The 12435-nt window shown below is 38.4% G+C and overlaps 1 protein-coding gene across 2 annotated transcripts in view; it reads left to right on the top strand.

The window, feature by feature from the left end:
• PPP2R2C (protein phosphatase 2 regulatory subunit Bgamma) overlaps positions 1-12435 on the top strand; it is a 208568-nt gene that overhangs the window by 185955 nt on the left and 10178 nt on the right. For both annotated transcript variants that reach the window (XM_026054833.1, XM_026054832.1), the window contains one exon: positions 7862-8031. In XM_026054833.1, the coding sequence (XP_025910618.1) occupies positions 7862-8031 (170 nt within the window). The remainder of the gene's footprint in view (positions 1-7861; positions 8032-12435) is intronic.

Here is a 12435-nt window from a genome sequence, read left to right on the forward strand (position 1 = left end):
AATGAATCATTCCTATTCTTCATTTCCATCTCTTATCCAATTACTTATGCAGCCTAGAACCTTTCCTGTTATTCAGTAGTTGTTTATTCTGTGAGCCTTTATGAGGGATCTGATTAAATCCTCTTGGAAACCCAAGTAGGCTATATCAGTTGCCCATTCACTTCTTGACTCTTTTAAGAATTCAAAAAATAAGATAATTCTTTGTGGTTTTGTATAATTGATTTACCAGTATGGTAACTATGAATTGGCATAAATGTTCCAGTAAAATTTGTCTTGGAAAAATATATGGAATTAGAAGTGACATCTGTACCAAAAGCTAGCAATTAAATTTAATAAAATATCATTCAGTTGGAAATAGCTTATAGTTAGGCAAAGATAATTAATACCTCAGTTATTTTTTCAACATGTACACAAATACCAGATGTTAACTGCAAAAGTTCTGTGAAAATAGTCTTTAGGGACTTTTAAGAAATTCAACAGTATACATAAATATACCTCATACTGGTGTATGTTTAAATCATTTGCAAAATTTTCAGCTTAGGATCATATTTTCTCAAAAAGATTTCATTACTATAGCCATAGATGTAGGAAAAAATATGTTTAAAATTTTTATTTATCAGCTAGAAAGAGATTATATTGGTTCATGTTCAATTTACAAATTGCTATGGCTAGTCTGTGAAGATGGGGGAAATTCTTTTCATTGCAAAGTACCATTTTCGGTACATTTTAATCAGATATTGCAGTCATTTTCATCTGGGATCTGAAATGAAAGAGGCGCTTAATTTGGAAGATAAAGTGTTTGGCCTGGGACTGCATCTGTTTTCTGTGCTTATAAAACTTCGAGCCTAGTGAGATACTACCTAATCCACTACCGGTATTTCTAGGTCCAATTGAAATACATATATTCTGCTTATGGAAGTGTAAGCCAGAGGTTATATGTAAAAAAGTCATTAATTCAGCATAACTGCAAACTGTATGCATGCTTGGATAATAAACAGGAAAATTCTTCTCATGACCTTCCCTGGCTCTGGCCGCTGCAGCCTACCCCCTCCACAGTGATCCCACTCTCCCTTTTACCCATTCGTAGCTGCGAGCCTTCAACAAGAGTTCCTGGAGACCTTTCTACATTCAGTAGCTGTCCTTGGAGGAGAAAAGTGAGCTGTTACTTCATGGTGCCCATTTTCTGAGAACTTCAGTCTAAGTAACAGTCCTTAAAATACAGTCATCGTTATCTTTTCAAGATCTACGATACATTTTGTTACCAACAGAAGGAGCCAGCAATGAGGAGCCAGTTGCCCAGTTTCACTTTTTCATCCATTTGTTTCTGAATGTTGTAGGAACAGATGCTTTCAGGGCAGGATACCAACTATAAACAACATCCCCTAGAAAAATGTTTTAAAAGTTTTTATTGTTCTTAAGCAGAAAGGAAGTAGCCCGAGAAGAAGCTTTGTTTTTCTGTTAACAGGAATGACTTTTTAGGCAGCTTATAGGCTCATCCTATGAGTGATGAAATTTCTTTACAGCTCTGCGGAGTTCCTTTCATCTTAGAGGTTTTTGTTTTTTCCATCTTTTCAGAGAATCACATGTTCTAAAATATATGTAAGCATGAGTCATCTTTAGTTTTCTTTTAAAATCTATTTGGCTCTGTAACAGCAAAAAGTTGTTTTTATCTATAGACCCACTTTTGGTCTGCAGTAAGAGAAATTCCAAGGTTTGTATCTTTGTGCCTTAGGAGCATGAGGTATTATCATGGTCTTCTCCCTTGCTGTCTCCTTTTCTCTGTTTTGTTTACTGATGTTTCATAGAAAACCTTGCATTTATCATCAAGAGCTCAGGCCATGATAACAGATTTTTGTTAAAGCATATACTCCAGTTTTCTGCTTTTAAAAGCAATGAAACATTTGTATAATTGAATATAGTTGACATTTCTTTTATCTCATCAATCCATTATACACTTATAAATTCCTGCAGAAAATAAAAAGTAGCTTCAGATAAACTTTCATTATATTACATAGATAGCTTTTCTAACACCTGCCCCATATTATCTGAGATATTGTTATTGCTTTTTCTTTAAATAGATCATTCTTCTTTTTGCTTTGAAAAACATTATTCATGTTTGTATTTTGGAACCATCTGCTTTGCAGCAGTACTCTGAGGAGCTTGTGGTTTTATTTCATCCAATCAAAAGTATGAAGGTAACAGAAAAATGGGAGTAAATGTTGAAAATATCATTAGCCAAGGTCCTTTAATATAATTCATGATAAAATATCATGAATATTCCTTGTTGAGATGATTTTGAGAGGAATACAGGACTACTTGTGCTATATTGGATTGTGATACTGCACCCACTCTATGAACCATTTTTAGTATTATTTTTTTTTAAAGTTCACATATGCCAGAATTTACTCCCTTGAATGATTAAAGCCCAGCCCAGCAAACAAAATAATAATTTTCAGTGGTACTGCAGTCTAGAGATCCCAGTGACTCCCTTAGAAATGTACATCCTTGGAAATGGTTTCAGCAAAACAAAGAGAAAAAAGCCTTTTGTGGGAACATGACTTTTTTATTAAGTTTTCTGAGGCACAAGTTACATTTTGCCTATTCTTGGGATGATGGTTGGGTGACTCCTAAAATATCAGTGCTCTTTGATATATCATTTTCCTGTGTTCCGAGCTGCCTGATATCCCTCTCTAATCTGCCGCAATGATGTATTTGGGAAACTTGTATATTGTTTTGCACTGAAAGGTAGCTAGCAATGCCAAAGAAGAAGGCAGTATCAGTGATTCCTGGGAGGTCTCTCCCCAGACCACTGAAGTAGGATTTGAAAGCGTGGGCTTGCATCCCATGTCCCTCGTAGTTTGTGTGGTGTATGGTGAGCAGAGTGAGAAAGTCCAGTCTGCACATTATCAGAAGTTTTTGGCTTTTAGTAAAAAACTAAGAAACAAGATTTGTGAGAAAGGTCAGAGTTAAATTCAAATGAGCAACCCTTAATTTTTTTCAGCCCTTAGTTCTTTATTTCTTGCTTGGAATTTAATATGAAGATTAGAGGGTTTCTTTTCTTTATTGGATGTGTCTTATCCCAGGTGTGTGCCTTTCAAATTTATGGAATCAAGCCCATATTAAAACAAAGGGGAAATTACGGTGGCATCACTTAACACCTCACCCACCTGTTGAGAGCCAGAAGAATCCTGGGAGAAGCATCCTATACACTTGCACTGCTCTTATGTACTTCCCTCTGGGCATCTGCTTTTGGCCTGTGTCTGGAAGGGAAGCTGCATGAGATGGACCTTCTGGCCCACTGTAGCTGGTTTTTGGGTTTTTTGTTTGTTTTTTTTGTTTGTTTATTTTTAACCTTAGGCATCAGCATTTATTTCTGCATGATAAATACACACCTTACAAGTGCCTTTTCTATGCACTGTTTTTAAGGAGAGTCTCCATGTCTGCATTAGGTCAGAGAAATTCTACATTGAGGTTTACTTAATCTTTTTAAATAAGAGACAAAAAGGCAGGACTGATTTTCAGCTGATAGCAGTTCCTTCTAAGAAAGAAGCAGCGTATTTTTTTGTGGCAGATTTTCTTCAGGATTCAGGGAAACAGTGCTCTGGCAAGTATCCTTCACCCAACCCATCCTTCTCCCCAAAGCCTGGAATTACTTCTGTGAAAAGCCACCCTGTTTTTTAAGCTGTGAGCAGGAAGCCATGCAGAAGGGTGTTGAGCATTTCTGTTTCTCTACCAAGACTTCCCAGCTAAGCCATGTCCCTACCGGTGGAGTGAGGAGCAGGAATGGTGTCTTCCTGCGAGGCTTTGCTGCAGAATTGGCTGTGCTTGGAGACGCGCTCGACTTCGCTCCGTAATCCCACGGCATTTCTGTGTTCCTGTTGTCAAGGCCATATTTAAGTCTGAGCAGTGTCACATGAAAGCTCAGTACACCACAGCATTTGTGGTTTCTATGTTCATTAGCTTGCAACTAGACAGATAGTTTTATATCTTTTATATAATTAGCACTGAAAAGGTTTTCAAGAACAATATTAATGAAAGTTAACACCCTTTTTCATTACAAAAGTTAGTTATTAAAAAGTTAATCAAGAAATTAATAGAGGAATACAATAGACTTTCTAACTGAATCTCAGCAAAGTTCTGTTTCCAGATTCTAGTCCAACAAGATCTATTTAGATATAGAAAAGTAAGGTAGATTTGAAGTCTCTTACGTCTTTGGTGCTGGTTGCCCTGTGGTGTAAGAGCAGCCTTCAAAGGGTAAGTTGAAACCGTAATGGACAGAAGTTGTGTTTTCAGTGCATGTTGGCAAATCAGATTTTGCTAGCTAACTTCAAAATATGCGTGGAAATAAAGCGAATGGTGAGCTATTACCATATCATCTCCTATCAGCTTGAAAAGGCCAGGGTTGAATTTGTATTGCTTGTCTGAACAAAAATCAAAGTTTTATCACCTTCACTACTGTTCTGTCTCCAGTTATCTAGCTTCCATTTGCCAAACTGAATTAAGATTATGCCTTTTTGCAGTGTACACCTACCATTATATTAATGCTGAAACCAGAGATAGCTAAGAGCCTAGGATGGTATATCTCACCTTCATTTCCTTAGGCCAATGCCTTGTTCTAGTTGTTCAGGCATATGCTACTAGTTGCTGAGCTTTCCCTGTAACGCTGGGAGTTGCTCCTCAGTTTCCTATAACAATTTTCCTGCTTTGCCTGTGCTGAGCTATCTGCAAAGAATTGCTGCTACTAAATTTGCTGCCGTTACCTTTCCTTCTGCAGTTTAATTAATGTAAGATTTTCCAATACTCACTGTGGTAAGCACAGGAAAGCATTAAATAGTGCAGATAAGGGATGAAATGGTTTAATCTCATTAATGGTCATCTTAAGAAAATGCAGAGCATCCAGGTACTGATATTGCTCCTCTTCTAATCATTGGGAGTTTGATTAGACTTGTAGAGCCTTGTATTTGGAATAACTGAGAAAATTTATTTCAGCTGTAAATGAAGGGGTAATACAGTGGGTTTTCTTTTTCGTTCCTGGTTTAAATAGCAACTTCACATCATAATTAGGAGGATGAAATTTCTGCCAGCCAAGTACATGGTTTGGACAGATTAAAGGGAAGAGGTATGAGGAATGATAATTGCTTTGTGCTCATCAGACTTCTATTGAAAATCTGACAGGATAATTACAAAATATCTGTTTTGCAGAATGTCTAGGCAAATTTTTAAAGAGCTATTTAAAGTTGTTCATTTACAGTCTGTCTGAAAAGAAAAGTTTTTTTCCCCCTTTTTGAAGTAGTTCATTACCATTTAGATGTGTTGTGCATGTTCAAATATAGAACTTATTCTCATGTGCATGCCTGGCTGCATTTCACTGCACATCCCCAAAGAAAATTGCCCATAATTTTTTTTGCATTATCCCTCATGCTTCGCCCACATATTCACCCTTAACTTTCAGCAGAATATCACCTGATGGAAACTCGAACCTTGTTGCATTCAACAGTCTGGATCACAGTCATAGATAAATGACTTAAGAGAAAAATATTCCAGTGGACTACCCAAAAAACTCTGTTTTGACTGACAGCAAGAAGTTGTTCTACTTTCTGCACCTTTTCATGTCTCAACGAATAGCTTCTCTTCACTCACTTTTGAAACTTGGAAATGACACCCACCAAATTCCCAATTTCCAAAGAATATTCTAGACATAGGTGGGCAGAATCCTACTGATTTCACTGACAACTGAAGGACCCAAAAAGCCTGACTTTCTACTAAATGCGCCGTATGAGGTGATTCAGATCACAGAAGTGAGGTGTAGAGGCCAGCAGAAAGGGAACAGAATTGCTCTAAGCTCCTGGTAAGAGATAATGATTTAATGGCTAACTCACGTCAACCAGCATGACCCTTTCCTATGGTCTCCTCATGCTCTGACTCTGGCAGAGCTAGAGTTAGTGAAAGCTGTTGAGGGAGAGATGAAGAAACCTTGCTTAGTAGTTGACTTGCAGCAGACGAAGTGGGGCCCACTATTGCCAGTCATTTCAAGTTTTCCATCTGAACACAAGGAAAAACTTCTTTACTGTGAGAGTGACGGAACACTGGAGTAGGTTGCCCAGAGAGGTTGTGAAGTCTSCTTCCTTGGAGATATTCAAAAGCCATCTGGACACAAACCTGGGCAACGTGCTCTAGGTGACCCTTCTTGAGCAGGGGGGTTGGACTAGATGATCTCCAAAGGTCCCTTCCAACCTCAACCTTTCTGTGATTCTGTGACTCCTCCGATTAAGTGTGAACCATCAGGTATTGTTATTATGTGCAGCTGAATAGTGATGACCAATCTGCTAGCTACAAGAGCTAGATGCCCCTGTATGGAGGTACTCCAAGCCATATTTCATGATCCTTTGCCTTGTCCGTATGTGAAGTAGATTACCCAGAAAAGTTAAGCAGTGCATATAGTGAGTTCACTGCTTCCCAGAAGTATCAGCAATTGCCCATGGACTAAATAGTTCATGTTTCCAACTGGTAAATCATTCTCCTTTGCTCACATTTTAGGAAAGAGGTAATTGCAATTTGCAACTGCTCCCCAAAATTCATGTTGTTCAGTCTCAAATGCCTTCAGACATGGCCGGAAGCCTGCAGACTGGCCAGCTGGTGCTGGCAGCCAAGCAAGGCTTTGAGGAGCCATCCTTCCCAGGGATGCCAGGGCCATCGTGAGGCTACATGTCTACCTTTCATGTGATAGGGACACCCAAATTTGGGTTATGTGTTAGGGAGAGGATGTGGGGACCACAAGAAAGATGTCCATAGATGAACTGCCTTGTTGTAGTGTAGCTATGGTCAACTAACTGACACAGTTATGTAATTTCTTCAAATTATGCTTTTGGCCCATAGCTGTAAGGTTAAGTACAGCTGAGATTATTTGAAGGCTCCAGGTGAGTTGTCCACCTTCCTCTTTTCATCATCCTAAGTCCATCAGAAGCTACACGTTGAAAGATTTCTTCTTCCTCTCTGTTGTGTTGGATGCCAAATACAGATAACACACTCCCCTCAAAAATTCCAGCTTTATTTAGCTTTTATTGTGTAGTAACTTAATTAACTGGGGGTAGTGAAAGCTCTTCTGCTTTGGGGAAAATAAAGTGTGGTAATATTAAACACCTCTTCTCTAATCAGCAGGGCTGCAGCCTCTAAAAATAAATAACTTCAAGACACAGTGAAGGTGGTTTGAGTGAGTAGTCCAAGTCCATGTGTCACACTCACGTCAGGGTATCTCCAACCAAAATGCCAGTGGGCACAGTATTTAAGATAATGCATAAAATGATGCTTAAAGGAAAATCTTGGCTAAATTCTGTTTAAGACATACATCATCCCAGCAGTTTTAAAAGAAGACTGCTTTAATTTATTTTCCTTAGGTTATTCTGCACATATCAATTTTTTTGTGTGTTAGGCTGCCACCAAGGAGTTCAAAGATTTCAGTCTTGGAATCCAAAAGTGGCAATATTTCAATGTTAGATGAAGCAGCTCTTTGCTGTAGTGCCATAAATTGTTTGGCATCAATCCAGATGAAAGGCATCTTGCACATGCGCTAGCTATTCTGACAAATCAATTCTAAGCTGACATCATCTGAAGTCAGAGTCTTCGCATGTGCTTTCTTCAAGACCATCTGATGGCCCATGTTCTAAAATACAAAGCTTGCAGCTTATATTTTTACATAAAGATAACAAATAAATTCAGTAGTGGGCATATAATTAATTCTATGTCATATGGATTGGTACTTTGAATGATGTTGTTTCACAAGAAATATACAATACAGATTGTATAATAAAGCATTGCTTTTATAAAATTCTAATTTCTTTCTCTTTTCTTTTTCTTTAAACAGTTTATGAAGAACCAGAAGACCCCAGTAACAGATCATTTTTTTCAGAAATTATCTCTTCAGTGTCAGATGTCAAATTCAGTCACAGTGGTAGATACATGCTAACAAGAGATTACCTCACTGTCAAAGTTTGGGATCTGAACATGGAAACAAAGCCTGTAGAAACGTACCAGGTAGGTATCTCTCACTTCCTGAAGGGCAGCAATATAAAAACATCTCACTATTCAAAAACTAAACTTTTCTGTAACATTCTCATTGCTCAGTCTGGGGATAAGATAGTTAAGAGAAAAAGGTGGTTTAAGCCCTTATAGTGGAATCCTAGTAGTATCCGCTGAGCAGAGTGCAAAGGGACGCTTTCAGCATCAGTGAGGAACTGTAACTCTGTGGGAGTCGGGGTAACATCCTCTGTGGATCTGGCTCTTGAAAGAAGCAATGTGTCTACTGCGGGAAATTAGCTCTTCAGTTTGGCATCAGTTTTCAAATGACACATTTCATAATTAGTATGTAAAAGAAACTGAGGAAAGGATTCTGTGCATTGCCTCTCATTCTGCTCCCTTTGTAACTGCTGAGATTTTGCCATCGTCATTTGGGAACTTGTTTAAAACTTCATCCGTACGTTTCTCCTTGGGGCCTAATTTTAGAAGAGATTATTGTTAAGTCCTAACATCACCGCTGACACAGCAGTCTGTGAATGCCAGAGAAACACATCTGGTTGCCTGAATTCACTGGGATATTATGCAGACAAAATGCCACTGGCTCCTGCCAGCGCTGAATTTGCACTCTTGACATCTGCTCTGTTTGGCAGTAAAGGTTTGAGCTTACATTTTTTTGACTCTGCCTTGAAAAGGAAAAATATGTCTGTGACGCAAAAAATGCTTGTTATGAAAATGCAATGAGTAAAAGCTGTTCAGCTACACACAAAAGAACATGCAAAATAGGAAAAATATCATTCATCTGGCTCATACTGCTTACATAGAGACAGTCCTGCAAAAGTGTTGGAATAATTCCTGTTTTCTGTCCCCTACCATCTGTGTAAGGGCAGGTGAGGTACAGTAATTCACAGTAACTGTGTTTAAGATGCTTTTTTAAAATAGCACATACTGAGAGTTTGGTAGTGTGACTTGTCAAAACAACCAAAATTTGAGATCAATAATGCTGGAGGTGTTTATTAGCTAAAACTGTGCAGACAAAGTGGGCCCCCAGTGCTGTCCAGTGCATCATCCATTACCTTTCAGTGGATACTCTGTAGTGTATCTCCTGTTAGCATTTGAAAGTCTGAGCCTGTATGCCTTTAAAAATACAGAGTTGTTTCTGTTCTGAAAATGATAGTACTTGTAATATTAAATGTGTTAGAAATTTTGATGTGCTGTAAAAATAGGGTGGGGGGAAAATGGGGAGATTGTTTCACATACTAGAATCATATCTCAGATTTTAGGAACTCAGGTAACATATTATTTTATACTTATGCTAATGGAGTAAGCAACTTTCTCCTTGGAGAGACATAGCTGGTCAAGCCAACCTGTTTGTCTTGATTTTGACATATGCTTTTACTTCCTCATGTAGGTACCTTTGAAGCAAGCTGGCTACCTTTAAATCAGTCTGACGCCCAGCAGTGGGGCCAATTAAGAAGTTATTTCCACACTGAGATGTGGAAAATGAGTATAATTTTTCAGTACTGATTATTGCAGTCAATCAGAAGCTTATAAAAAATAATAATAAACCCCTGCAAATTTAAGTGTTCTTGCTGCTTTGCTTTAACCTGTGGATTGCCTTTCTTTCCCAAATACTTATCCAGTACCTTGTAAAGAGCATTGACAGATGCATTGACAAGCAGCTGACAAAAGGAGACTCTAGAAGTCGGTCAGAGGCCTTAATAGGGCAATATCACAGGAGGACTGCTTAGCATTCACACAGTCCAACTCCTCTGGACAACCTTAGGTCTTTTTCAACTGCAAAATGAATTCTATTCTTTAAGAAAGAAAAAGTAGTTTAAATTACTCTTTTAAAAAAATCTCTTAAAAGTATCTGCAGAAGCACCAGAAGGCAACAAATAAATCTAAGATTTTCAGAGTTATGTAGCCACATAATCAGGATGGTGTGTATAAATTAACTATGTATTAGCTCACACAAAACTGTTAAATAAATAAATAAAGCTCTTGGTTATTTAGAGCCATTCATTATAGCTTTCCAAATTCAAACAGTAATAGTAAAAACAGCAAACCCCTCCATGACCAAAACATAGATATGAAACATAAAAACATTAAAATAACTCATAACTAAAAAAAACATTAAAATTCTCATTTCATGTGTTGCATGGTAGCCACACAGATATTGTCTAACTGAAATTCGTGAAGGGAGTCGTAATAGGAGATTTCCCCATAGGGTTGTAAGAAAGAGCAGAGTCTGTAAGTGCACTGCTTCATTATCAGGGTACAGTTTTAGTGCCATAAAAAATTTTATTCCTCATGCATTTTCTTGTCAGTGTTGTGGCCAAAAGAATCGTATTGCATACAGCAGCTATTAGAGCCTTGCTGAAACATGTTAGCTGCTGGCAATGATTCAACATGATTTTCTCCTGTTTATGCCTCACATAAAATAAAGAGAAAAAAAAAGGCAGAGCATGTTGCACTGGACAGCACCAAAAGAGCAACAGAATGGAATGACCAGAGCTTGAGCTTGCAGGTGCCAAGATGTCCCTGCCCAGCGTGAGACTCTTTTCCGTGCTGCCCAGATGAATTACCCCAGCAGAACCTGCCAGCTGGAGGTGAACAAGTTCATAGCTGATAGTAGCTTGATTCACTTTGGCAAAGCATATAGTATAGAGATTTGGACTAATTTGTCACTTATCAGCACAATTCCTGACTCTAAATATTCAGTCCCAGTGAAATGGCTCCCCATATAGTCTTATCACTGTGTTATTCTGGAGCACAAAATGACTGGATAATTCCATGAAGGACTGACCTAACACAGTGCAATGATGTGAAAATTCATTCCTATTACCTAGGAATGAATTTGATTGGAATTGGGATGTTATTTGTGTGTGGTAAGAACAATATATGCAGACAATGCACGTCTGTTTTTACCCTCAATCTATAGTGGCAGATGAACATAAAAACAAGGTGATTTTTTTTCTTTTGTTTAGTTTTTCATAGTTGCTCTGAGGTCTGAATGTGGTCAAGTGTAGTAATCAAATGGTCAAGATGCAGTGCAATCTGGTTGTCCATGGCAATAGTGAAAGTCGGCAGACAACGAGTCAAGAAAAAGGAGCTAAGGCTTTGAAGAAATTCATAAAAAAACAGAGAGCAACCACAATATACTATTTGACAAGGGCTGTAGGCACAGCTCGAAGCTGAGCAGCTGGGCGCGCTTCTCAAAGGGGGCATACATAGCAGTGGTCAAAGATGGCTGCTGGAAATGGGAACGAGAAGAGGAAGACCTAGAAATGACAGTGTCAAAGCAATCAGTGAGGCAAATGTTATCTGTGCTTCCTTCTCCTGCTTTATCCAGCCCTTCTATTTCTTCCAAGGGTTGGGAGCTCACAAACCTGATAATGCAAAGAACTTCAGGTCTGTAATGAATTACACTGCTAATAGAAAAAATAGTAAACAATGGGAGTATGGTAAAATCATGCTATAGATGAGTGATGTGTAAGCAACAGCAAAAAATATATTGAGGCTTTAAGTAAAGAGAAAAAGAGAAAATGAAAGTATTTCATTACTGACTGTGCAAGAAACTGCATCAGTTCTGGAAGTGTTCTGACCTATTACTCACCATGAGGGTAAATGCATTTAATTGTTAAATACTTTATCTGCATCTACCATTAGCCTGTTATTTGCTGTATAAGTATTTTGTTCAGCTGACAGACATTATCTGTTGATACATAGCTCAGGATTCATTCATCTATTTCTAAAAATTGAACCATGACTAAAATTTATAGTCCACAAGAAGCTTATGTTACAAGTTTTCTTAGTATGCTATACAATTTAGCTATTGAAAATAGTGTTGGTTTAAATAAAATTTGAGTGAAAGGTCATTGTCCCTACTCTGGTCTTGATAGAAGTTATTCTGCTACAAGAAATGTTCAAGCCCTTGGGCCAGAGGAGGGTGCTGAGCATGTGCTGAGAGGACGGCAGTCAGGAGACCCAGGCTCAGGTGGATGTTAACAGGAATGGTTTCCCTGGACTTGAAAGAACCTGTACCTCCTTGTGCTGGACCAGCATTAGGCCTGTAGGCTATCATCGGATGGGTCTGTGTGCTCTCAGGGGGTCATGCACGCAACTTTGTTCTCCAGAGGAGCTGCTACTTCACAGGCTCCAACTGGAGATTGAGGCTTCCACAACAGCTAGAAGGAATGAAAGTGCATTAGTAGATACATGTAGGAAGGGGTTTTCTAGCTCATTCTTTCCTTGGGAAATGAAACCAATCATCCAGAAGAAAGCTAATCAAATTCAAAGGACTGAACAAGTTTACGTGAGATTTGTCTCTTTATGATAACCCTCGTTCACTACAAGTATGTAGCCTAGAAGAGAGATCTGCTGGTTAATCTCACTTTCCAAATTTGTAAGTGAGAATTAGCA

The sequence above is a fragment of the Apteryx rowi genome, unplaced genomic scaffold (assembly GCF_003343035.1).
Source record: "Apteryx rowi isolate R43461 unplaced genomic scaffold, aptRow1 scaffold_97, whole genome shotgun sequence".
In the NCBI taxonomy this organism is placed as follows: domain Eukaryota; kingdom Metazoa; phylum Chordata; class Aves; order Apterygiformes; family Apterygidae; genus Apteryx; species Apteryx rowi.